Consider the following 27,908-nt stretch of genomic DNA (forward strand, 5'->3'; position numbering starts at 1 on the left):
CTTCTGACTGGCTAGTAGTCCTTACCTAGGTACTGTCAGGGCACGCCCTCATACTCTGCTTCTGACTGGCTAGTAGTCCTTACCTAGGTACTGTCAGGGCACGCCCTCATACTCTGCTTCTGACTGGCTAGTAGTCCTTACCTAGGTACTGTCAGGGCACGCCCTCATACTCTGCTTCTGACTGGCTAGTAGTCCTTACCTAGGTACTGTCAGGGGCACGCCCTCATACTCTGCTTCTGACTGGCTAGTAGTCCTTACCTAGGTACTGTCAGGGCACGCCCTCATACTCTGCTTCTGACTGGCTAGTAGTCCTTACCTAGCTACTGTCAGGGCACGCCCTCATACTCTGCTTCTGACTGGCTAGTAGTCCTTACCTAGGTACTGTCAGGGGGCACCCCTCATACTCTGCTTCTGACTGGCTAGTAGTCCTTACCTAGGTACTGTCAGGGCACGCCCTCATACTCTGCTTCTGACTGGCTAGTAGTCCTTACCTAGGTACTGTCAGGGCACACCCTCATACTCTGCTTCTGACTGGCTAGTAGTCCTTACCTAGAGTACTGTCAGGGCCCTCATACTCTGCTTCTGACTGGCTAGTAGTCCTTACCTAGGTACTGTAAGGCACGCCCTCATACTCTGCTTCTGACTGGCTAGTAGTCCTTACCTAGCTACTGTCAGGGCACGCCCTCATACTCTGCTTCTGACTGGCTAGTAGTCCTTACCTAGGTACTGTCAGGGCCCTCATACTCTGCTTCTGACTGGCTAGTAGTCCTTACCTAGCTACTGTCAGGGCACGCCCTCATACTCTGCTTCTGACTGGCTAGTAGTCCTTACCTAGGTACTGTCAGGGCACGCCCTCATACTCTGCTTCTGACTGGCTAGTAGTCCTTACCTAGGTACTGTCAGGGCACGCCCTCATACTCTGCTTCTGACTGGTTCTGATATCAATTTCCACAGAAAGAGATATAGATACAGACCTACACTTTTTAAAACAGCTTATGGGGTTGGACTACTAGTCAGACCGGTTGGACTACTGGTCGGACTAGACACAGCATCCAACACTCTTCACCGTGCTCTGTTAATTTTGGAATAGGCCCCTCCTCTCCCTTACAGAAATGTAACATACTAAGTTATCTCTGCTAAACATGATTATTGCATTGCACTAATCAGCTGAATACTATAAACAACGTATTTCATTTAGTAATGAGTTACATTTTAATTGAAATCAAATCAGGGTTTAGGAATAATGGTCAAAACTATGAAAATTACACAAAAAACAGTAAACAAGTTGGATTTCAACTAGTTGTTAATTTTCAACTTGCTTAAATTGCATGATCCATGTATTACCAAAGCATACAGAAAATAATACGTAATTGTACCAGAAATGCCCAACAGCACTCGCCTAATCATAATCTGCCGTCAGTGTGTGTGTGTGTGTGTGTGTGTGTGTGTGTGTGTGTGTGTGTGTGTGTGTGTGTGTGTGTGTGTGTGCGCTGACATAAAAAATAATGTGGCTTTATTGAAAACCAGAAAGTCATCAATGAAAACAAATACACAGCAGGGTAAATAATTAATCATACTGGGGTAATGTTTCCCCTGGCTGCACACAAAGTAAGAGACGAGTCATGTGGTGGTAAATCCAAAAACACTTTACCTAGATACTTTACCATCCACATTTGGTTGGGAAAAGAACAGGTACAGGTAATGGCTCATTAATGAATTAAAGTGGCTATTTGTAACTTTCAGTTTGTGTTGATTCTAGCAGATAATCTTGGTAATATTTTTACCACTGCTGTCGTAAAGCTCCTTTCTTCACGGTGCTGTTTTACCCACTGTATATTACAGAGTTAGCGTTACGGGGAGGTCATATAGTCGTGATGAATGTTTTGCCCAGACAGAAAATCATTCATTTACAATAAGAGAATACATGATACAGACGCATCATTGCATTTCCAGTGTTGCATACGGTAACTTAGCCTCCTTTGGATGTATTGTGAGATAAACCGGGTAACGTTATCACTGTCACTGTGTCACGAGCCAAAGCGTTAAGAGTTTGTTGAAGCAACCAATGTAATAAGAACTTATTCATATAGCGAATTTTAATGAAACCCACGGACGCTTTACACAAGTAACATTACAGGGGGACGAGAAAAGAAAGTAGTAGGCCAACACAAACACGGAGTAAAAGGAATAAAACGTCTGCGCTGAATGGAAGAAGGGCATCATTTAATGTATATATAACATACCTGAGGGCCAATTCGGGGTGGGTTTTGAATAATTTACAATACCGTAATTGTCTCCATCTGTTGATAGCCCGACTGAGTGTGACACGCATTATCAGCCGTTGTCTTTCTCGTTCCCTTTTAACTTTTAGTTCTTCATTTAATGTCCTTTTCTGTGATGGCCCTGCCCCAGTATCAGCCATAACTACAGCAGATAACTTCTAAAATAACATTAAAATACAATTAGGCCTATAGAAAAACATCTCCTGCTTCCTTTTACCTGGCTCAAAAGGCTGGATATACTAACACAGGCTTTCCGGTGTTACAAAGAAATTTGTGACACGTCAGAATGTGTTGTAGTGCCGTCATTCTGTAACCTGACTCCAGATGGATCGCTTCGCATTTGCTCGGCATATCCATCTGGGAACTTTCTGTTGGAGAACTTTTGGGAAGGGGCGAAAATACTGGTTAGCTGATTGGATAAACCATCTGTCTATCACCACCTGTGTTGGTGATAGACGGGCCAAATCAAACAATCAGATCAACGATATATCAAACTGTTGCCCAAACCAGTCGGGAGAAGAGCAAAAACATCTTTTCCTCCGAGAAAAGCCTCCAGTGCCATTTTTTGCTCTTCTTTCAATGAAGGAATACTTTCTAATTTGGATAAAACTTGTGCGATAGCTACGCTCATCTCATCCATGGAAGCCGCCATGTTGTTTAGACTGAACAGTCGCTTCTCGTTGCGTCACACCTAAACCCGCCTCAAAACCCAAGCTGATTAGTCGGTCGTTTGGCGAACGGCTCCAAATTTTCTCTGTCTCAAGATGCCAGACTGATCTGCGAGTGGAAAACTGGAGCTCTCACGAGGCTAGTCATTCTGTGACTGCGCAGGAAAAATCAAACCCGGGCAGAGGTCTTACTAAAAACTATTTAAAAATGGCGCCCTTTTCACTGTTAGTCTCGTTTGCTGTTACAGGTCATTTAAGACAATTGTATGAAAAATGACAGAGCTTCAAAAACATTAAAAAGTTACATTTAGTCACTTTAATTACCTTAATTAAATAAAAAATTGTCTTTCCTTTACCCTGCAGTCATTTTTAAAATGTGAACAATATAATACCGTGTTCTACGCAGAGTTGTCACATCAGGAAGAACAGGTGCAGCTAACATTAACCATGGCTCTGTTCCATTTATGTGTCAGTAAGCCTTCCCAGTGAACCAGCATAAACACCATCAGGCTACTGGAACTGGCACATCTTAATGGAATGCAGCCATCAGTAATATTTCTTCACGTTGCCCTTCCTGCTACCAATTTTTTGGTATAACATATGTTGACAGATAGCCACGCTAGCAGTGTGGCTCTATCGCCATCACTGGTCAATAAGATGATAAACATGGTAAACATTTTACTGTTGTCCTTGTGAGCATGTTAGCATGCTGGCGTTATTAATGCACTGCTGTGTTGCATGGATACAGCCTTCCACAGCAGCTGATGCGGCTGTATAGTCTCGTTTTCTATCTATTTAAATGAATTATCTTACTCTTATATTGTAGGCTACTGACCTTCCTCCACTTCAAATGAATGAGCAGAAGCTCAAATTACAGCAGCCCAGAGGGAACACACACTCACCTAAATCCCGTCTGAACTTCCAAGGGTCTTATTGTAATATTTGCTTATAAAGTTGGAAAACAAAAGCAAGAAAAATAAGAAAATGATAATAACAAAAAAATTCATGTGTAAATAAAATTACATATAGGTAGGCCTATTATGTTTTATTTGAAGTGAAAAGTTTCCCCATACAGCTTGATTATTTATGTATTCATTTATTATCGTGGAGAAAGGTCTGGCAATGCGAGACTGTATGCCTACCTGAGACAAGGTGGGGACTCCAGTGGTGAATCACACGCATGCGCGTGTCAGTAAGATATTATAAGGGCAGCCCGGGGAGTGGAGCTTGGTTCAGTCTACAGTATCTGGACCGGACCGAGGCGGGCAGAAAGCAAGAGCTATGTGTAAGGCGGAGGAGATGGAGGACAAAGAGAAAAAGAAGAAGGATAAAAACTCCTCCAAGAACGACAGAGTCACTCTGAAAAAAGAAATTGGACTTTTGAGCGCTTGCGCTATTATCATCGGTGAGTGTGTGACAGCTTTTGTCTTAAATCGTGTATTGATGAAGAGCGGGTCGATACGGTGAATTCAGATACAGCGGGAAACGCGTTGGAGCATCCGGCTGGCGGAAAAAAACTGTAAGGTGGTGGATGTGCGGCTGTGGCTTTATGTTAAAGTTACAATAGCCTACCATGGAACACAATAGAGGACCATCACAGAAGCTGTCGCGTTTTGTTCGGGTCCTGATCTACTGTACGGACACTGTAGGGAAGTTAGTTTGGTGTAAGAGAAAGAAATAGTGTACAGAAATAGTTTTAAACAATCTCAGAAATTCTTTAAACAATCTGACTTTGGCACAAACCGCCTCGCTCCACGTTTATGTTTTGTGTGGAAACTGTTGCATCAGTCGGAATGATCTGAATATGGACATGCCTACGTGGCTGGATCTCCTCATGTTGAACCTGAAAACGCATGCAGACAAAGCATCACACAGCATCCCGATGGTTGACACCGCCAGGGTTAGGGGTTCATTCATGTTGTTTCTGTGCAATCGTCCTATTATAACCGGCTCATAGCCTACTACAAATACACTCCGTCTGTAGAACAGGGCATTTACAATGAGAAAAATGCAGCCATAGAATGAAGGTCTGTTTTAAAACAGGAAGTTGCGTTGTTCCAAACGGTTCTCTGAACATTATGATAAGCCTACTAAACAGTGCTATAGTGTTGCAGTGTAAACGACCTCATCTGCAGCAGTAAAGTCAACAGGTTATGCAGTAAGCGCTATTATAATCTGACAGCAGTGCAGAGGGTTCCCCAAGCACCAGCTAATAATCAGCCTCTGGCTGGACTCATGTCCAGCCTCTGCATGTATGGAGGCAGAGGACACAGCTATTGACTAAATGACATGACATGAATGCTGCCATGAGGCCCTGAAGTTATTTTTGTGTGTGACATTCTGTTCTTGGATTTTATTTAGGAGTTACTTTCCAGAGATCTGACAATGCGAGACTAGATATACTTTAACTCACCTATTTGTTATACACTACAGATTGTGCATGTTTTAGAGTAGACTGATTTATCAAAATATATTTATAGTCAGATTATAATATGAAACAATAGCGTGCAGGGTGAAAGGATTGGACTGAATGATTATGGCATAGCTATACAGAATTTGGAAGACTGGATAAAGGAGAGAGAGAAGCTACTGTACATGTCGTTGGGCATTAAGGAATGTGCCAGTGAAAACATACAGTACTGCCATGACTTCCATAATTCCCAAGTGTACCCTTGCTGACGAGATCTCCAAATGAAAAGCTCTTGCACCAAGAGGAGGCAGATCCCTCCAAGTAACAGTGATGATAGAACAAACCAAGATGACTGGAAGTTGAAGACAGATGTTGGACATTATAGCCTGCTGAACTGTTTCCACAGTAGTTTTTTTACCACGTCAATTACCCCCTGTGCCTGCAGCTCACATGTTCATGTTTTATGGTGATGAATATTAAAATGGAAAAGTGTTTCACTTAGCAAACAGATGCAGACCCACCAACACAAGTCATAAATAGAGCACAATAAAGGAAAATCTTTAAGGGAAAGTACAAACAGCTTTTTCGCATTATATCTCAGAGTAAGGTGGAATATGAAGCACAATCTGTGACATTTGAAAAGGGTTACAAAGGAAGCGCTACAGTGTGGCACTTTCAATAGTAATGTTATCATTTTAATAGCTTATCTTTATAACCAAGGTCACGTCTATTGTGCTTTGATAGAGACCGATACAGTCCCAGTTAAAACTCCTTCTTTAGCCTGCCTGTTTAATTCTGTGTTTTGTTCATATGGCGAGCAGCTGTACACATCTTTGCTAAACTTAGAGTACACCCACAGTTCTGACTATGTTTTACACTATATTTCAGAAAGCTTCCAACAGTTATGTACTTGGTCTCATTTCATATTGCTTATGTGAAATGATTGCTCAAATCACACAGTTGACACTGACCACTTGCCACATTTTTTCCGTGAAGCACAGATGGAGTGAAGCCTGTGCAGCTATACACATACTGTATATGTACAACTTGAGTCATGCTACTACCCACCAGATACAGCCTACTCACAAATCCAACACCCTACTCTTGTAAGGCTGACTATTGGATGCTGCCTCTCGGTTTGCAACTACTACATTCAGGGTTAGACAGTAAACCCAATGTATCAAATTACATTTTTAATCTCTAACCAAACTGAATGGACTTAATCACACGTATTAGTAAATATGACAATAACATTTATGTTAACCATTATTCCCACATTTTACTAGCTCGACCTCCACTCCAGCAAGTACCTGCACATGGTTTCCCCTCAGGGGGAAAGTCCTGTTATCACCACTCCCTACTTCAGCTTGTCAATACTGGTAGGACAGATCCATGAAGACAAAGAAAGACACCTGCACCTACTTTTTCTCACACAAGTTTACAGATTAAAATAAGAGTGTTTTTTTCTTTTCTTTTACACAGAAGGGGATTTCTTTACTCTTCTCTATGATTTGAATAAAATGGTGATTCATCTGAGCAGTAATTTTGAGAATATTTCTCAGCTATAGTGCAGGGAGGCTGACAGGGTCAGTAGGACTCTGATTCACGCTGTAAGCTGCGATGCCAAACTTTATGACATAACAAACACAACATAGCCATTATGCAACAGCCCTGCATCTCACCACGGCCTCCACAATCAAATCTGACAGTGATAAATGCACTGTTCGGACCTCTTCTCTCCCGGTGCATCATTAGGGAGCATTCAGAGCTGCTCCAACAGGGAAGCTGCGATGGCGTGCCTCACGGGGGTTTTAGCAGCAAAAATGTTTACAGTGGACAGAGTCTTATTTTTTGTCCCCAAAAGGTCTCCAAAGAGTAGAAAAACATGGATGATGTTTTGTTTGGACAGCTGCTGTTTGGTTACTTTCTCTGGCTTGTTAGTTTTTGTTTTGTCTTTTCTTTTCGTAGGGGTGATGACATATGAGTGCCAGGCTGGATTTGAACTCATGACATGGTGGCTCTTATGTGCCTTAGCCAACTGAGCCACCAGGGAAGCTCTGTTTATCCCTGTTTGGGGGACATCTGAGCCAGGACCTCAATGAGCCATGTTTCCATACACCACAAGGCCAAATTGGATTCTTGATTGTTCTATCAAATATAACTATGATTGTTTCATTACATGCCTGGGACAGGTGTTGCCTCTATTGTTTGCTATAAACTATGAATTATACAAGCGACCTAACTAGTTGCAGCTGTACTGATGGGTTCCTTTCACAACTACTGCATATACATCATAGATCGCTTTGCCATCTATTTATGGTCAACAGGGAGCTAAATAAGGGTCCAGTGGTTTTCCACCTATTTGGGAGAATTGAGAGAAGAAGAGATTTTCTAATTTTACTTTTCCTTAGGTGTGTTAAGGTTTTGGTCTTACTACCGTTCTTACTACCTGCATCCTCTTTCTTTCCGCTAGACTTCTGTGTCATCCAAAATTCAACATAAAAAAAGTAGAAATATCTACTTTTAGGGTGCTCTGACTTCTTGTCTTAGTTGATACGAGAGTAAATATTATAGTCCAAAACCCAAACCAGATTGAAACCAGTTTCACAGATGCATCCAGTAAACCATAAAACAGAAAATGAATGATCAGCTGTTCTTTGGAGATTGCACAATTAAATGAAACAAAGTCAGTTGAAACAAATCCCAAGAGACTTTTTTTAAATGGTAGGGATGTTTTAATAAGCCTCTTGGGATTTCTTGGCAGCTGTTTTTTTTTTTTTTTTTTTTGTCCAAGCTGGTTTTGTTTTCAGCCTTCGAGTTTGTCGGTGTCTCAAAAAACCTGTATATGGATCAGGAGTCTAAATGTTTGGAGGGTTAAGGTTTCAAATTCAAATATGGATATGTGTAACAGGTAGACTTGTTCTGCAGAAGTTTGTGCTCTTTGAGTAAATGCAAAAAGTAAATATTTAATTATAGGCAATATGTACATAACCTTCTCAATCTTTGTTTTTCTCCTAAGGAAACATCATTGGTTCTGGAATATTCATCTCACCTAAAGGAGTGTTGGAGCATGCAGGCTCTGTGGGGCTGTCACTTATCGTCTGGGTTTGTGGGGGGGGGATCTGTGCCCTTGGGTCCCTGTGCTATGCTGAACTGGGTGTCACCATCCCAAAGTCTGGAGGAGACTATTCATACGTGACAGAAATCTTTGGAGGACTAGTGGGGTAAGTACTATTGTTTTTGTCCGGTTACCCTTTTTAACACTGCTGTGCCTAGAGCTGGGTACCCAATTTAATACTTTTTAGGCACTGACGGAATTGCCTCTAAAGTATTGAGTATCGAAAAATGCCTCGTCATTCAATACCCAATTTCAATACCTAAGGAATAAATCTCATCAGCGTCAGTGAGCCAATAAGCATGCAGCATGCTTCTACCAAGATCTAATAATGCTGCTGATTGGCTGTCTAACGTTACACGTTGTAGAGACACACAGGAAAAACTCTACGTTCCACAGAGACATAGTAGGAGCTGAAAAATACATAAAAACATTTGTGCCATAATGTGTAATGTTGTAATTTATTTTTGTTTTATTAAATTGGTATCGAAAAAAGTATCGTTTAGGAACTGGTATTGAAGTCATGGTATTAGTATCAAACATTTTTAAACTATACCCAGCCCTAGCTGTGCCTAAAGTACAACAACAGTTTCTACTACAACACCTTTGAGAAGTTTCATGTCAACCGTGTTAGTTTCCAGCAAAGGTTCTCACTTGGTATGAATTGTACTGCAGTCCAGGGTCTGTACACAAGAGGGCTTGTTTAATATGGACTGCCTGTCTGGAACCAATCAGCTTTGAAAATCTTGTGACTTTCATGTGGTCATGTGACATGTCAGCTGATCATAGAGCAGCACTGTAAGACTGAGAAGGTCAAACGTGCCTTGCACTGTGCTTGCCTGCAGAGGCACTAGTTAAGTCCTGTGTGGCTCATTCATTTGCTTGTGTAAAAACGGGGCAAAGAAAATAAAAGAACAAGAAATCACAAAAACATAAAGGTCCCAGTAAGATGAGGCATACTGTTTTCTGGTTTCAGCAATAGTTTCCATTTGCTATATAGTGAAGAGTGAAGAGTGAACTAGTGAAGTCTCTTCCTCATGTCTGTAAACCAGTCTCTTATAACTGATGCCAAGATGCCCCAGAACAAGTCACCCAACCCCAACTGCTGCAGTGGAGCTGTACAGAGGCCAACAGCAGGAAGCTTGGGTTGTACTAGTAGGCAGCTCTTAGTGACTTATAAGTTTGAATGTGAAGTCAGGATGGAACTTAAAGAGAGCAGCAAGAGCCATATAAATCTCAAGTTAAAAACATTTCATGGAAAGGCCCGTTTACTCTCACATACGAAATCCTGTGTTTTATCTCTTCATCCTGTAGCTTCCTGTTGTTATGGAGTGCCGTCCTCATCATGTATCCGACCACGCTTGCTGTCATCGCGCTCACCTTTTCCAATTACGTCTTGCAGCCTGCCTTCCAGAACTGCCTGCCTCCGTTCATCGCCACCAGACTCCTCGCCACCATCTGTATCTGTGAGTCACAAACAGCCCAAAGCCCTCTGAATGCGTTGTCATCATGATTCATGAGGTCTTCTGTTCAGTCTGTTTTTGATGGTTTGCTGTGATGTTTTCCAATCTGTGCATTCCAGAGAGCTTACATCCATTCCCTCAGATTTTCTATTGATGAAGCTTGAGTTTCTATAGGCGGCGCTATGGCTGGCGACAAAATGATCTCGAAACGGGATCGCAATAAAATTCATGTCGATAACGATGATAAGCTTTGGACATATTTACCCGATAACACAACTTCCAGTCTGGCTTTTCGGCTTGCCGAACACGCCCACTTCCTATTGTGAGCGTTTGTCTTTTGCCGGTGTTGTGTGGCAGTGTGTTCCCCTCCTGTATTTAGTGTTTCCCTCCTGTTAAAATACAGTATGTAGCGCCCCATCCATAGTTATGGTTAGAGATAAGGTTTGGTTCAGGTTTAGGTAACATAGGGGGAAACTTATCGATGGGGGAAAAGTCTCCGGCGGCGAAAGTGGAGCGTGAAGAGTGTAACGAAATTGATGATAGACATGAACGTGAACTCGCGTTATCCTCTCAAGCTGAAGACATAGTTGATAAAAAGGGTTACACAATGTCAGTTGTGTGAAACTGGTTCAGATTTCATTAAAGTAACGAGAAGCAGATTAAGCCGGTCTGCAAAATATGTCGGCGGTTGGTGCCAAGAAGTACCAAGAAGTGCGGTACCAAAACAACAATCAATCGTGTCGTCTTTTGCGTCTTATTGTAAAGCGAAAGACACTTGTTTACACATGCACTTGCTACCTCTACAAACACTTGAGATGCTTTTAAAAAAGAGAAAGTTCTTTGCGCTTCTGCAGACCACAACAATCCGGTGCAACCAAGGCGGGACAAAAGCGGTATAAAGTAACAAAAGATAGCCGGTGCAAAACAGATGTCTTACTTGATGGTTAAATTACTTAAGGTGTAAAACAGTGACTAACGTTTCGATGTAGAGTTACATCTTCATCAGAGTCCTCCTGTTTTGCACCTTAAGTAATAAAACCATCAAGTAAGAAGACATATGTGTTGCACCGGCTATTTTTTGTTATTTTTGTTATTTTTTGTTACTTGAGATGCTTTCTTTGCATAAGTTTACATTTAATGTTTCTTTTTAGTAGTTTTAAATAAAAGAAACTGTAGCCAAAACTGACTACTCACTTAGTTTGCAGTTTTGCAGTTTGATTTTGCAGACACAAAACAGGAAAAACGTCATTGTAAGATGACTGTACGAGGAAAACAGTGCTACTCTTAGTTTTCTTTTGCCAGTAATGGGCACTGCTGCTCTGCTAACCAGTGGGGCATCTCATAATGTGAATGTGTAATCATGTGAGTCCTAACAAACAAATTGTGCTGAATATTGTAAAGGCATGTTTTTATTTATTTTATATGTTAATAAACTATATTCTAAAGTGTAATTAAACCTATGGTTTCTTCCGGCTTCAGTCAGGACGCACTTCAAACGGGCACTATCAGCAAAAAAAATGATATCATGATAAATATTGATCAAAATGAGAAAATATATCGTGATACATTTTTTCGCCATATTGCCCAGCCCTAGGTGGCTCTCTTTCTTTCTGTTCAGCCAGGGTAACTACTGCTGCTAACCCTTACCACATGGTTCTTCTGTTGATCCCAAACAAACTGAAACTTAAAACACATGAAGGCCTGTGCAGTGGAGGATTTTGGGCTAGCAGACACTGGGTGCTGCTTTTCATTACATTTAAAGTCAGATGCCACAGAGTGAGTCTTCAAGTAGCAAACCTTGGCAGGATTCCTTCCCTGTGAGGTATCTGAATTGCAGTCAGTCATCTTGTGCCACATCAACATGACAGTACTCACTGTACACTATATCACTATATTATAGGTTTCATTCTTCAAAACACACTTGTGTTTAAATGTAAGCCCTGCGTTCCCTGACATTTGTGAGAGGAGAAGAGCTGTGGCGCTGTAATGCACATAGTGTAGTAACTGTGGACAGAGCTTGACTAGTTGTTTCCCACATTTTCCAGTCTTTATTGTTATGCTAAGCTAACAGTGTCCTAGTGGTAGTTTCATATTTAAAGACAGATATGAGCATGGTATCGATCTTCTCATATCATTCTCAGTAAGAAAGTAAATGAGAATATTTCCCAAAATGTTGAACTCTTCCTTTAAACAATTATACTGCATAGGAAAACAGATTTCTGATTGACTGTTGAAGATCAGTGTTTAGGTTTTTCAGGTTGATTGCCTCAAAACATTTGAGTAAACATGTAAAGGGTTGACAAGGATTTGTTGGCATTTGTTTGTCTGGAGAAAACGGATTAGGCATCTTACTGTAGAAATCAGTTTCAGAGGATCCTATTGGTGTATTGATACTGTGGCTGGCTGGTTTATATTCCTGTTGGCTGCTTGCTGCCACTCTGCTCTCTGCCTCTGTCATCATGACGTCATGGTTTGCAGTATCACACTTCAGACCTGCTGTTGCTTTTGACATTAAGGTCACCTGATAGGTTAACCCAGAGTCACTCCCAGTGAGGTAAACATCAGAGCAAACCTCCTTTCCTAGATCAACCTTACAAGCAACTGTAACTGATCTTAGCGTAAAAGGTCAGCACACTTTTGATTGATTTGATTAAATAAATATTAATTGAGCATTGAATGATGGTAGATCATATATACCGTGGCTTGCATAATTTTACACACCCATGTTAAAGTTGACTAAAAAGAGGAATAAAAAATCATCTTTTGAAAATGTATCTTAGTGTCTTAATAAAAAAAAAAAGGAAAAATCCAACCTTTAAGAACACAAATTTTCTTTGTGAATGAATAATGTATCGTCAATAAATAAATGTTCTTCCTTAAAATACAGGGGGCATAAGTATACACACCCCTATGTTAAATTCCCATAGAGGCAGGCAGGTTTTTATTTTTAAAGGCCAGTTATTTCATGGATCCAGGTTACTATGACCCTGATAAAGTTCCCTTGACCTTTGGAATTAAAATAGCCCCACATCATCACATACCCTTCACCATACCCCCCCATCATCACATACCCTTCACCATACCTAGAGACTGGCATGGGGTACTTTCCATAAGATCATCTCTCAATGCAAATCAAACCAGCTATTAGGCTAACTGAAATAAAACCATGCCAATCTCTAGGTATGGTGAAGGGTATGTGATGATGTTATGTATGTAGGTATGTGAATGTGTTGGCAGTGAGCGGGTGACTTGTGGCAAGAGGCTTGCTGTAATGTAAAGAAAGGGCAAAGCCACAGAACTACAAAGGGTAAAATCAAACTCTGCAAACCAAATCCAGCTACTTTCATCTCATGCCTTTAAAAATATTATGATATCACAGTGTGCCGACGGCCATCATTGTCATTTGAAAATTCCATATGAAACACTGTGCTCTATTTCCAGCCTCTAATCTTACCAGCGCCTCTCTTTGAAATGTCATACAGAACAGCAATCTGTATTTAAATAGCCAGAGCAGACATGTGCATGTATCTGGTCAACCAGCCAGTTTGGTCTTGTCTGAACTGGATGGAAAAACCCCCCGTTACTCCATCCAGTTGAGATGGGAGAGAGCTGGGTATCTGTGCCTGAGAGCGTGTGGATGAGTTGGGCTGGGGTTAGCATTTACAGAGCACGCCCGTAGACCTCCACTATTTTTGGCGACAGAATGTTACACTGTCTTAGGCCAGGGGCCTACTGTGTGAGTGTTTTTCTGCGTTGTTTTTTATGTGTTGTTCTCTTGAGTGTGGTACGAGTTGGTGTATGTGCGCATGAGTGTGTGTGTGTCAGTATCAGTGTCAGACTATATAATGGTGCCAGCCTTTGTGGACGCCGCTAATGAGAGGGTGTGTCTACGCCATTGTGCATTGTTTCACAGTGGTTACCGTGACGCTCCTGTCACTGAGTGACATGGAAACAGGAAATGGGCAGGACACCTTGCACATCAATGATGGGGGATCCCATTGGCCAGCCAACATTCTGGTTGGCTGTTTGATGTTCCTATTGGCTGCTTGGTTCTGCCCCTGTCCTCCTCTCTGGTCCACAGCATCACACTTCAGACCTAAGTGACAGTGAGATTATAGTCATCAGCAGTTATATAAGTTTCAATCCTTATCTCTGAAACGTTATCAGCAGGGAAAGTGTCTGGTTCAACAGCATGCTGATAACAGATGGAGAAGATATTCCTCTGAACCCTACAAGACTCTTGCATTATAGAGAAATTGGCAGTAAACGGTTTAAAAAGTATTTTCACTATAGCTCAATCACTGTCAAACACCAAAAGCAGATCCATGGAAGTGAGACATGTCACTCCTCTAAACATGGTGGTGGAAATAAAAAAAACCTTAGTTAAATCTAAATGCTATCATTTCAAATGTGGGAATGACTGTTGTTAGCACTATATACAGCCTTTACTTTACTCTAGAAGCCTTTACTGGCTGATTGCTATTTTTATTCAAAGGTCACCCATTCTTTTAGCCTTTGGCTTACACAACTGCGTATACAGTACAGTGAGTCACTCTGCAGTGGTGTTTATCATAAATGCACTTCTAGACAAATTCAGGAGGAGCATAATAAACCATACATATAAATTGACCGACAGAAGCGAAAACCTGTCAAGTTGCTTATAATCTGCCCAAAGGGAAATAGCAAAACAGTTTTAAGTCACTTTAGGATAGAAACACGTATAAGCAAGTATCTTGGCATTTCCCAGCGTTTGGTGGACAGTTTGTGTGAAACAGATTAACTGGATGAATGTTTTGCACTGCTGAGTCTTCTTTAGGCCCGTTATGTCAACTGAAACTTTCTTAGTGACAGGTTTATGAATATGAGTCAGCCGAGATATTCCTCCTCCCCTGCAGTTGACTGCATGCGAGTCACAAGTCCCAGGTGTGTGTGTGTGTGTGTGTGTGGGGGGGGAACCAGACAGGTCTAGTTGAAAACCAGACAGGTCCAGTTGTGGGTTGGTAGTGATCTTCTAAGAATAGGAGCACTGGACAGTACACAGCAGCACAGTCATGTGCCTGGTACTCCCTTTATTTGTCAAATATGGATCACTTTTATTAGATACACATCACTAATCTGCATTTTCCACAACAAGAGAATATCATCATTCATTTCACATCATACCCAACAATCACCAACGGTGATGTATTTCTTTTCAAATCTGAGGGCTACACACTGATTCTCACTTAGTTTTACTGAGGAGAAACAGCTATAGCAGCTATAGCAGCTTCAATCTAGCGCAGCAGGGGGCAATTTAAGTCACCACCTGTGTGTGATTTTGATGGATGACTTATGACATATTCCACAAAACAAGCCTCAGAAAGGAATTATTCAAATGGAAATGCAAACTGCAATTTCCATTTCATTTTAATAGTGAAAAAAATGTGTTTTCCATTTACAAAAAAGATGTACTGTAGATTTAATTAGCTTTGACCTGGTGCCAAAAACTGAACTGCTTCCAGAAGCTTAACGCCTTTCACAGGCACACTGTGTACTGTTTCGGCTGTCCATACACTTAGAACAACCATCACAACTATAGGCACAGCGTAGACACAAACAAATGAAACAGTGCGCAGTATGCAGGCAAGAATAAATACAGACATCATGCACAAATTGGGTTAATCTGGGTAAGTGATTTCAATTTAATGTTCTCAGTCCTAGACTTCCAAAGATTTCCTGGCCATGCTGGACTTACAATGAATGCTGCATGAAACTACTTTAGAGTTCAATTGAGGGATTGTGGTCAGTCAGCAGACTAACAGCTGCAACTGCTCTGCAGAAAAATGAATCAGAGTGGTTCATTGAAAAAAAGAACACAAAGTGAATCTGGGGATAAAGAGATCATCACATAATTTGATCCTTTCTCTCCTATCTCTGTACTATCATGAGGTTGTATGCCTCCGCCAACCAGTCAAGTTGCAGTTTACATCCATGTCTGTCCAGACTCATATATATATATGTAGTGAAGACTTTGAAGCAATTTAATAAAAGGTATTTTGTGTATATTTTTGGCGATACGTGGATGCTTCGCATCACATCACATCACATCACCAATTCAGTACATGACCAAATGTCTCCCCTTCTGTTCCTGAGTAATGGTGTTGAATAATGGCCAGAAAAGCATTTTTGCAGAACATTATGATGTGACAGTGAAGTTGACCATTGACCACCAAAATCTAATCAATTCATCCTGTATGACGTTTGTCCCAAATTTGAAGACATTCCCTCAAGGCGTTCCTGAGAGATTGTGTTCATGAGAATGGGACAGATGGGTGGACGCATGAAAACATAAACGCTACCTGTTAACAGCTGTTCTGGATGGAATCATTAGCCCCATGCATCAATTATAAATGAAGGGAATGGATGCTGAAGTTGCCGCTTCGTTAAAATAATTTAGAATTTGTTTTATATTTTACCATAATAATATTGCATCTCTTCAGTTCACCACTGTGACAAGAAACCTGCCAGAAAATGTCACTGTGAGAGCTACAGCTGCATGTTTTTCTCCCAGACTTAATCCTGTAGATTTACTGTAAACTGAAGGGATTCTGGTGTCAGATACCTTGTGGTGAACAGACAAGACTTGGGGGTTATTGCCAGTTCAGTGACTACTGTGACCAGATCCTGGACCAAGTGGAGGCGTTCCTGAGGTTAAAGCCCCCTGATAAGTCTGTCTGAAGTTAAGGTCAGAATCCATTAAGAGTAAAAGCAATAATTAGTTTAGTATTCTGCTGCAGAGGCAGCCTTCAATAGAAGCTGTGATGGCAGGACACAGATTTACCTGCGCTGTCACATTCAAAGCCTACTGGCACCTCCTTCCTGTCAGGGTTAACACAGAAGGAAGTAGGGGGAGGAGGAGGGTTTTTTCACTGGGACACAGGAACGGAAATGCACGCAACACCCCTAGTCAGTAACTAACTATAAAACACCGTGGTGTTGTAGGGGAGAGAATGCTCTGCCTGGTGCCACCAAAACATCCTGCCAAAAATTCACACGTGTGTGTATGTGTGTGTGCCCGCACAAGCGGAAGCAGTTTGTTCAGATTTCTGTGGTGGGAGGGAAACCTTGCCCCGGTGATGGATGACATGGTCAATAACACCCTCCACCCATATATGCTCGTACACACACATACACTGCTGTGCCACTCCAGCAATAGAGCTAGGAGGAGTGAAATGTCGGGAGAGAAATTGAGAAATATAGAGAACAAATAAAGACAGGAAAGAAACCAGACAAAAGACAAGATGCAAAAAGCTGAGAGACAAGAGAAGAGACAAACTTGCTCACACATCCTGTCGCCTGAACTGCTTCATAATCTCTAGCTCTCGATTTGAATTGCCACACTATTCTAATTGCACATGAAACACAAGCAATGGTCAGTAAGTGGATGAAGGCTAGGGTAAGGGGGCAATACCAATTCCACCACTATTTCCTGTTGATACGGTACGTCACCGAGAAGACAAGAAAATGGTGGGTATGCGTATATGTTACTTTTACATGTGATACACCCCCCATGACCACTTAGTAGCAAAGCAAACCAATAGGTCACTGCTGTGAATGAAGAAAGCTGTGATACAGTAAAGAATATATAAGTATGGCCAGCATGTAAAATTTCCATTACATTTAAGTAACAAGGTGTCTGAAAGGGGCTTATAACATCACAACATGCATCATACAGCACACAGCATATATGAAGTGAAGCCTGCGAGCCAGTTCAGGCAGCCCAACTCGAGTCTGCGGCTACATTCACATGGAAATCTCCTACGGGGCATTCACAACAATAAAAGTGATCCGGCGATTTGTGGCAGGGTGGTGCGGTGTGGGGAGTGTCAATGAAGCACAAGTAGACTTTATATTTCACAATTACTGTTTTCCGTCAGATCGTTTATATATTTCAATGTTTCCGACTGCACTTGAAGGCAGCTTTATTTCACAAGAGAGAAAGAAAAGAGACGAGTGGGGCAGGAAACATTCATCTATTACACAAACTCCCTGGCGGTTCAGTGCTTGTGTTTCATTTTTTTACCCTCTGTGTTTTAAAACTTTTTTGTAGCAGGTTTGATGATTGGCCACCGCAGCGTGACGTGGGGTTGTGTTTCTCCAAAAGTTGAGTCAGTCTCAACTTTTTGTTGTTGTCTGTCCATATACGCGTTGTTTTCACAGATGGGATCGCCCCGCTTCCCAGCAATGCACGCTAGTGGGCTCGCAACCAGTTTCTCTCCACTGACCACTGACAAGCACAGAAAACAGTCAACATCCTCCTTCAACCACGATGGCTGCAGCTGATTGGACGAACGCATTTCATGGGTCTGTCTGCTTCGAGATTTCAAAACCGACCATAATGGCGGCTCGTTCGGAATACGATCTTGTATTTTTAACGAAAATAGTTCACCGAAACATGTTTATGAAAACATGTTAAGTGAGAAAAAGGCCGTACAGTTGCTGAATTTGTCTTCATTTCAGATTGACAAAGCTGAGTTTAAAAGATTTTCGTCAGCTTTTGAGAGGCGGCGAGCCGAGCCGGCCGCTCTCAATTGCATAAAGTTGGCTAGATTCAACTTTATGCAAATGAAGAGCGGGTGACTCGACGCCCCGCTTCTCCAAAGTCCCTGCGACGCTACCAGAATGCATTGCACGGCTGCTCCCATAGAGATGAATGGGAAGCGGGGTAATGACGCTGACAATAGACACACACTATTACTGCAACACATACCTACTAGCATCCACCTAGAGGCTCTGCTGAGCTGAGCTCGATGTTTCGACGGCAGAGCCCAGACGCCAAACACTTACAAACATAAAACTGAGGTTCAGTGGAAAGGAAGGGTGTGGGGAGGGAAGTAAGGAAGTAGGAAGTGTTTAATTCCAAAGACTTCTGTCTGTTTTGTTAGGAAAGAGGAGTTCCTCTTTTTACCTCTGTGTTCTGACAAGAGAGTAATGTGGAGTCATGTGGAGTGCGTACCTTAAGCTTAAAAGGTCCAATGTGTAGGAATTTCTCCCATCTAGTGCTGAGATCATATATCGCAATCAACTCTCTCGCGCCATGCAGTTCAAAGTACGTATTATAGCTCTTTTCAATCTCCTTTTTCTTTTTCTGGGCGAAGAAGAAGACTCCTGTTCCTGAAATTTGGATTTTGAATACATGTGGTCCTCCATGTTTCCTTCTTCAAACTTGCTGGGGTGGGAAGCTACGATACCCGTTAGCAGCATTAGCAGCACCTGTGAGTTTATCATGTGACAGAGAAAACGTGAAAGGTGGAGCAGTATGTCCTGGATGTCCCTTACCGGCTAACGTATTTCAAGATGGAGCATGAATATGGAGCGTCTACCCCAGTTCATGTAAACGCAAATGTAAAATGTCAAGCCAAAAGGAATACTTGGAATTGATGGTGGAGGTAGATATTCATGAAAAAGGACAAGTTTGTGAACGGGCAACACAGATTTTGATAATGAACAACTAAACACATTACACACTGGGCCTTTAACATACATATGAAAGTAGCAGCAGATTACATGTAGTCCATGCAACCATGCTGGTGAATACCTTTGCTGCTTTTTTTTTTTATTTCCTCTGGAAATCAGTGGAGGTTAATAATTTAGTGGAAGCGGAAGCCTGTCAGAAACATGCTGCTTTGTAAATGATTTCAGTTGTATCTCTGTGTGTGTGTGTGTGTGTGTGTGTGTGTGTGTGTGTTTCCGCAGTATTCCTGACCTGGGTGAACTGCTCAAGTGTGCGCTGGGCGACAAGGATCCAGGATGTTTTCACTGTAGGAAAACTCCTCGCTCTAGTACTCATCATAGTGGTAGGACTCATCCAAATCTGTAGAGGTAAACACACACATACACAATCCAGTGAGATTAAACCTTCAACATGATACTCATTTCTGTGGTTTGGTTTGGAATTAACTATTCATATCTAGATATAGTACATTGATTGTTTGATCACTGATTTTATTTTTATCTCCATTAGGAAACAATTGTTGAAATAACAAATACGGACAAAGATAGGAAAAACTATATAAAATAACGTGAAATGTAATATGCATTATAGTCATGTCCAAAATAACAGCTCATTGAGAGAACTAATTGAGACAGAAAATATATACAATACGAATGCAATATATCTTATAAAAATGGACAGCTTAACTCTGAGCAAGATATAGCCTAAGTGTTGCATTTAAATGAATTTGGGTGCAGGATGCATTTAGATTTAAATGAATGCCAAAAACAGTTAAAAGATAAATGAAGGGATCTTCTGTATATAGTGTATTCACAGAGAAGATTTCATGTTGAACAATTGTACTCTTGAGAAACCTTTAAACACTTCTGTGTGGTAACACAAACTCACTAATCACTAATGTGATATAATGTGTTCTGTTTCAACCACACAACCCTTCCTCTCAACTTCTCCAGGTCACTACGACGCCCTACGGCCCAGTGTGGCGTTTGAATTCAGTCAGGATCCCTCTGTGGGACAGATAGCGCTGGCCTTCCTTCAGGCCTCCTTCGCCTACAGCGGCTGGAATTTCCTCAACTATGTTACAGAGGAGATTGTGGAGCCACGCAAGTACGGCATTCACATGCACAGATAGTATTTCATATCTACAGGTTTTCATATAACATAATGTACATCTCAGTCCCTTAGTTCAGAGCTATGTTGATTTGAATTCAGTTATAGTTTTACATAATCGTCTTGTTAAAGCGTAACTCTCACCAGCCTAGGATCTTTTTGTGAATGTACCCGAGTCAAACTTTCGTTTAAAAGCATATTTAGGACGGAATCGGCACTTTTAAGATTCACCGTATTTTTCATTTTTCGGTCAAATGGCCTTTTGAATGGGAGAGCTAGGGGCACTTTTATGCTAGCCTCAAAATAGCTATTTTTAAACCACTAAGAAGGCTCGACACAACATGAAACTTTGCTCCAAGTATCACCAGGGTCTCTACACCTTAACCAAAGCATTGACAACATTGGTTGTGTACCCAGAGTTTACTAAAAAGAAAGGTTTTGAGCAACTCACGTTAGCAGTTGTTGTTTACACTATCCGCCATTTTCCCAGTCAAAAATAGGCGATCTCCAAATGTGAATGAACGGACTCCATAGGAGGAAATGTCATTCTTATATGAGGCTCCTTTTTCAACAACAAGGTCAATATTGTGTTTCACTAACGACAAAACAAAGAATTATGTGGCGATTCCGTCCTAATTATGCTTTTAAACGAAAGTTTGACTCGGGTAAATTCACAAAAAGACCCTGGGTTGAATTTTGGCGAGAGTTACGCTTTAATGCTCTGTAAAACGCTGGAGCATCAACATTTAAATTATCGCCATTACTTACATTATTATTTTTATTAGGAACCTGCCCCGTGCCATCTACATTTCCATCCCACTGGTGACCCTTGTGTACACTATGACCAACATTGCCTACTTTTCCTCCATGACCCCTGAGGAGTTGCTGGCCTCCAACGCTGTGGCAGTGGTGAGCTCTTCATTTCCATAAATGTACTGTATGTTTCATATGGGAGCTCATAGCAGTTTATATGCTGTTTAACATGAGGTTCAGTTGTCTGGAAACTGTAAGTCTGCTGAAGCCGAGAATCCTAGCATGCGACAGACCTCAACCAACCAAACTGGTTTTTTTTAAGATTATGTTTTGGGCATTTTAGTCTCCAATCACCAGGACAGCATGAAAGGGGAGAGAGAGAGGGGGAAGACATGCACGCTCCACCAACCGAACCACCCGGCGCCAGACCAAACTTTTTTTAACCGAACACAGTCATGAGTTCAGTGTGTGACTACTTTCTTTCGACGGACTTCAATTACAAGCAGTGTCCTAGGATATTAAAGGATGAGGCCATAGTTATTATAACCTTTAAATCCAAAAATGATCTAAAGAGACTTAAAACAACTGTTTTCTATCTCACACACGCAAGCCTTAGAGACCGTTCAGTATTTATGGAATGGACCACCGGAGGAAAATAGGGGAGGGTCATGTCTTTTTATTCTTTGCTGAGGGGAGGGTCATCCAATTTTTTTAGTCTACTGGGAAGGGTCACCCAACTTTTGTATTCATGAGTAGAGCAAAATTTCAAAGTGGCTTGTTTGGTGCGTATTTATATTATGTAGCTCCATGTAGCTCTCTCAGTTTCGGCCCCTATCGCTAGCAGATGGGTCCCTCCCTGTTTAGTCAGCCAGACCTGTAGCTTTAGAGACCGTGGGATTACCCAAACTGAATAAATCCTGCTCGCACATATAAACACAAAACTGCTTTGCTAGCTCAATCATGTTGTAACTAAGACATCTGCTGAAAAAAATATTGTATTCATTAGCATGATTGCCGTACTGCTACATAGCTGACCAGACGCAAGCTTTTATTTTGAGAAGCCGAAACTCGGCCCAGACAGCACCAGCCGGCAGCCAGGAGGGCATGAGACGGGAGGTATATCCTTTCGGTCCCGGTGATTATTTGTGATTATTTGTGAAGATGTGCAAACGACAGCCTTTTCAAGGCATTTGAGAAGGAAGGAGTGGTAACATGCAAGCTCCCAAATTGACGCTCATCTGAGAAATGGAGTTTTGGATAATGTTCAGCTTCGGCAAGCTATGCTAAAATATACAATGACTGAGGAAGCCTAGTGACGAGTCCATAGCAACCAGTGTTGAATTACCCAGTGTGCTTTGCTGAATGGTCTCAATGTTTTATTGTTGTATTTCATGTGAAATGAAACACAATGTTAGTGAGTAAATCTACTGAAATGCCCCCCCCCCCCACCATAACAGAGGAGTGGGATGCGTCAGATGAGAATGCAGAGGTTTAGTCACGTATGTCATGGCTGTAGAGAAACAATGGGAATCTGTACATCTTTGCCAAGCGTAAACCAGTACAATAAATTGTTGGGGAAGGTCATCCCTTTTCTCCCAGTCATTTTGGAGGGTCATCTAAAATGTAATGCTGGTGAAGGGAGGGTCAGGTCTATTTTGACTAAAGGTCTCAAAACTCCTCCGGTGGCCCCTTAAGTAAATAACGAACAGTCCCTTATATGTGTAGCCCTCTGAAATAGTTATGCAGTGTGTTCAAATGCACATCGCATCTTTCAGTGAAATGAATACATTAACACATTGCTGTTAGGGACTGAATGAATAAATCAATAAGTCAATCACATAGTAAAAGTCAATAATCTGACCCATCAGATGTTTTGTTGTTCCAGACATTCGGCGAAAAGCTGCTGGGGATGTTTTCCTGGGTGATGCCGATCTCTGTAGCACTGTCCACCTTTGGAGGAATCAACGGATATCTGTTCACCTCCTCCAGGTAGAACACACACTCCTTGCTTTGCTGCACACTACATGCCAAACCTTTTTTTATGTCCTTTTATGATTGGCTAATATGTCCTAAAAATAAGAACAAGGGTGTCAATAGTTACATACACACATGTGCATATGTGTCTGTACATTTGTAGATTGTGTTTCTCTGGAGCCAGAGAGGGTCACCTGCCCTATCTGCTGGCTATGATCCACTTAAAGAACTGCACTCCAATCCCTGCCCTGCTGGTCTGCGTGAGTGCTGCACTCACAGTTTTGTCCACTTTGGTCGCCACACATAGAAATTGTTTTTTAATATGAAACTATTTTGCATTATTTTTAGTTTCTTTAATATTTATTTGACCCCTCAAATTTACCTTCATCACCCACAGTGCATGGCCACCATAGTCATCCTGTGCATTGGAGAGACACACAACCTGATCAACTATGTGTCTTTTATCAACTATCTGTCCTATGGGGTAACCATTGCTGGCCTCCTATACCTCCGCAAGAAGAGACCAAACCTGGTCAGACCCATCAAGGTACAGGAACCTGAGAACCCTAGATCCACTGCAGGAACTAAATTAACTTGGGGTGTTTTATGACATGTTTAACTATCAAGTCATAGCTCTCGGTTTACTTCCAATTAACTACCAGTGACCCCTGTGCCAAAACTCCTGGGCTACTGCTTAAATATCAACTTTTCACCTCATCAACTGTATCTGGGAAATGTTAAAACTATATATGTATTCTTAGCAAACATCCAAAGCCAAGAGTAAATAACAGAAGAACACAATGAGGACTTCTACTGGAAATACAATGCAAGATAAACGATAGAGATAAAATGCAGCAGGGACACACTGCAATTAACTACAGATGGGGCCATACTGACAAAAAACAAAGTGACAAAATGTGTATTATTTTTTTCTATATCTTCCAAATGTGCACACAGTAATTCAGATACATACAGGACTATAGGACTATAGTACTACCAATTATTTAATTATTAATAATTACTGAATTGGCAATGTTAGTTAAAATCAGGCTACATGGGATAGTATGAATATCTTCTTAGGCTGTAAATTAAAAGACAAAGGACAAATATAATGTGAAGGAAGCTTACCTTCACATGAATTCCATAATGACTATTTTCCTCTTAACTAGGCCTACATGTATTCAAAAGGTAATGATAGGTCTACATGGAGAGTAAATAATCTGCTTTTGGTTTCTCGTTAGCTCTTTAGGCGATGACCCTAGCAGGTGTAGCAGCTGTAGCCAATAAAAGTTAATGCTTTTGTGTAATGTTATTTTCCAAAAATAAAATAAAATGAAACGTACAGTAACGTTAGCAGGTGCTTGAAAATGTTAACCCAAACTTGCTCTAACGTTACTACGTTAGTCAACAAGGCCTGGCTTAAAAAGTAGCCCTTGCAAACAAAAACATATTGGTTGTAAACTAGCTTAGTAATAATGGCACTCCTACTAGCCCGGTGCCTGTCATGGTTAGGCTTGAAGACAGAGGAAAAACACCACTCTGTCGACCATGGATATTGTATCCAAGTAAGTTACGTTATAAGGCTGGGACAATATAACCTTCGGCCCAGTCTTAAGGACCTCAATACGTTTGTTTAAATCCCCGCAGCTTCAGAAAGGTTTTCTTCAGGTCAAGTAGAATGAAAGCCCCAAAGCTTTATCCACCCATCACTAGCAACATTAACTAATGCATTGCTCTTTAAGCTTATCACCTCAGTTGAGCAGCAGCTTGCTCTGTCAGGTTTACTTTGCAGCTAAATTAGAGCGCTGAGTTGAATACTGTTGTTATGGGGCGGGCCCTTAGATGTGTCTGATGGATGGGACCTACCGGTAGTTTGTGGTCATGTACAGTATTTTGGCGCCCCCCGGTGTCTGAAAAGTAAAATTACAAATGTGTGTGTAGTATGCACTTTTTTTTGTCAAAATATTAAACATACACGATTATCTATAATTTTAACTCAGGAATGGATTATTAAAATTATATATTTTCCCAACCCTGTACTTGCAAACAGTATACTGTAGCCCAATATGCTTTTTTTGGATAGAAGAAATGTAAAAAGTCTAATCTCAATGAATAAAATGTGGCAATCAATCTACAGCAGCAAAAACAAGACTTGAAAAATCCTCAGGGTTGTGTGTATTCTTGTCCTGTCCAGGTAAGCATGTTGATCCCCATCACCTACTTGATATTCTGGGCTGTGCTGCTGGGCTTCAGTCTGTATTCTGAACCAGTGGTTTGTGGCCTGGGAATGGTCATCATGCTGACTGGAGTCCCTGTATACTTTGTGGGTGTTCAGTGGAAGAACAAACCCAAATGTGTAGACATGCTAGTCGGTGAGTTGGGTACATATACCAAAGATATTACATTATTTTTAAGAATGTTAGCAGTTAGTCCCTGTATTTAAAACTGTTGTCCTTTGCGTTGCAGAAAGAGTCACGTACATGGGCCAGAAGGTGTGTTATGTGGTGTTTCCTCAGGAAGACCCTTCAGAGACTGAACCCCTCACTGCCTCCAAAGCCATTGACTGAGCAGGGCAGTCAACCAGGAATTCCCTTTTTATATCAACACCTGCACTTCCAGTTTTTGCGCTACAATTTGTCATATCGGTCAGTTTGTTGATGGTGAAGAGATGGTTTCGTCCACGTTCTTGCACAGGTGCAGCCTGATTGGGGCTGCGATGAAGCTCCAGTATAAAATAAGTGGGTGGTTAGGGCATTAGCATGTTAAACCCTAAAGCTGCAGAATATGTTTTTATTTGTTGGATGGTACTGTTCCTCCATTCTCTTTACCAGTATGCCAAGTTTCCTCGTTCATACAGATCTTTATCTCATCTTCTCCGTTCTACTTCATCATCATCATTCATCATTCACTGTCATCTTATGCTTCACTTCCAGGATATTCTTCTTTTACGACTTCTAACAAAATCCTTGAGCTAATGTGCCTTATGAAATGTATATATATTTGTTTAGTGTATTGGTTTGTGCAAATATTTTGATTGTGTATTAACTTTTTTGAGGTAAATATGCAAGCAGTTTCTGCACTTAGCAATACTACTCTATTACTGCTGCTACCTTCAGCTGTCTTTCACTAATTATTGTCATGATGTTCACTGTTTGTCAACTGTGGATGAGGATTTTTCTGTCTGTATCTCTGCCTGGCTACAGTATCTGGCCATTCTTTTTACTTTACAATTCTTTATTATATCACTACTTTTTCCTGAAAGAGACTGTATTCATATTATTATTAGAGAGATTATCTACCCCACACCCATCGTTCCTAGCCACATTTACGGCACAGGAGAGACAAGAGGATGGAGGGAAGTTTGTGGCTGTCAGCTGGACAAAGGGCTGCCTCTCAGAATAAAGCTGCATCATTACAACACGTCGACAGGCTGTTCTGCTTCGGAAATAATCTCATTTTCGGGAATGCCACTGTGAACTCTTTCAAAGTGCCTGACCTGTCACGACAGTTGTTAGATTCCATATTTTTTGACCTGATGTTATGATACAGAATCAGAAAAGGTTTATATTTAGGTTTATACAGTGCTTACCATTAACATATTGTCGGATAACATAACTAGAATCCATATTGACAGATTACTACTACACTACACAGTATGCTAATTTACTGTGCTCCAGGGTGTTTACAAGTATTTAAGTAATCTCTGATAGCACTTGTCTATCAGCTGTTTATGTTGTACATACAACAGAACATATGAAGGTTTGTGCCAGTGGACTTTTTAACATGATGTAAACCAGATGATGTAAATGTTGGACCTTGAATTGAATATTCAGTCCTTTTCCAGGCCAGCAGATGCTAGGAATTTCCCCCTGCATCAAATCCACTAAAGAGACTCACACCTTTGAACAACAGTGTCTGTGTGCCATGTCCAGGCGCTGTTAGCTCAGTTGAGATCTGTAAATACTTTGTAAAGAAGAAGAAAAAACTGTTACAAATGCGCCAGGGACTCCTACAAAGATCACATTCCTCAGACATGTTGTGACACGCTGTGTGCACCTCTGTGTTTTATAAAAGAGTGAAGTTGTACAAGAATAACAGTGTAATTACTTATTAAATATAGCTACATCTACGATGCATCTTTCTTTTTTCATTATACAAGTGGCTGTTGTGTACGGTGGCCCTGAAGTGCAAATCACAACAGCAAATAGAAAAACGCAACAGCAAATCATAAAACACAACGGCAAATAGGAAAACACGACAGCAAATACGACAGCAAATGTGAAAACACGACAGCAAATAACGAAAACACGACAGCAAATATGAAAACACAATGGCATTAACTTCTACCGGAAAAGGTAGGGCCTATCTAGCAGAGGACGGACCCTCCTGATTGGACAGACGGACTGTCTGTCTTTTAACAGGAAGGAGAGGTGAAAAACACGGAAAAGCGCCTACTTTTAACAGAGAGACAGTCCGTCTGTCCAATCAGGAGGCTCCGTCCTCTGCTAGATAGGCCCTACCTTTTCCGGTAGAAGTTAATGCCGTTTTGTTTTCGTATTTGCTGTCGTGTTTTCGTATTTGCTGTCGTGTTTTCATGTTTGCTGTCGTGTTTTCCTATTTGCTGTCGTGTTTTCATGTTT

General features: G+C 41.3%; 1 protein-coding gene across 1 annotated transcript; it reads left to right on the forward strand.

The window, feature by feature from the left end:
• The first annotated feature begins 4,144 nt into the window (after positions 1-4,144).
• slc7a10a (solute carrier family 7 member 10a) lies at positions 4,145-27,397 on the forward strand. The gene is made up of 11 exons (XM_078246405.1): positions 4,145-4,355; positions 8,380-8,584; positions 9,790-9,941; positions 19,674-19,799; positions 20,385-20,538; positions 21,327-21,450; positions 23,180-23,283; positions 23,432-23,528; positions 23,666-23,815; positions 25,463-25,640; positions 25,735-27,397. Exons 1-11 carry the CDS (start codon positions 4,232-4,234, stop codon positions 25,833-25,835), a joined length of 1,515 nt encoding a protein of 504 aa, XP_078102531.1. The 5' UTR covers positions 4,145-4,231; the 3' UTR covers positions 25,836-27,397.
• The last annotated feature ends 511 nt before the right edge of the window (positions 27,398-27,908 follow it).

The sequence above is a fragment of the Sander vitreus genome, chromosome 1 (assembly GCF_031162955.1).
Source record: "Sander vitreus isolate 19-12246 chromosome 1, sanVit1, whole genome shotgun sequence".
Lineage (NCBI taxonomy): Eukaryota > Metazoa > Chordata > Actinopteri > Perciformes > Percidae > Sander > Sander vitreus.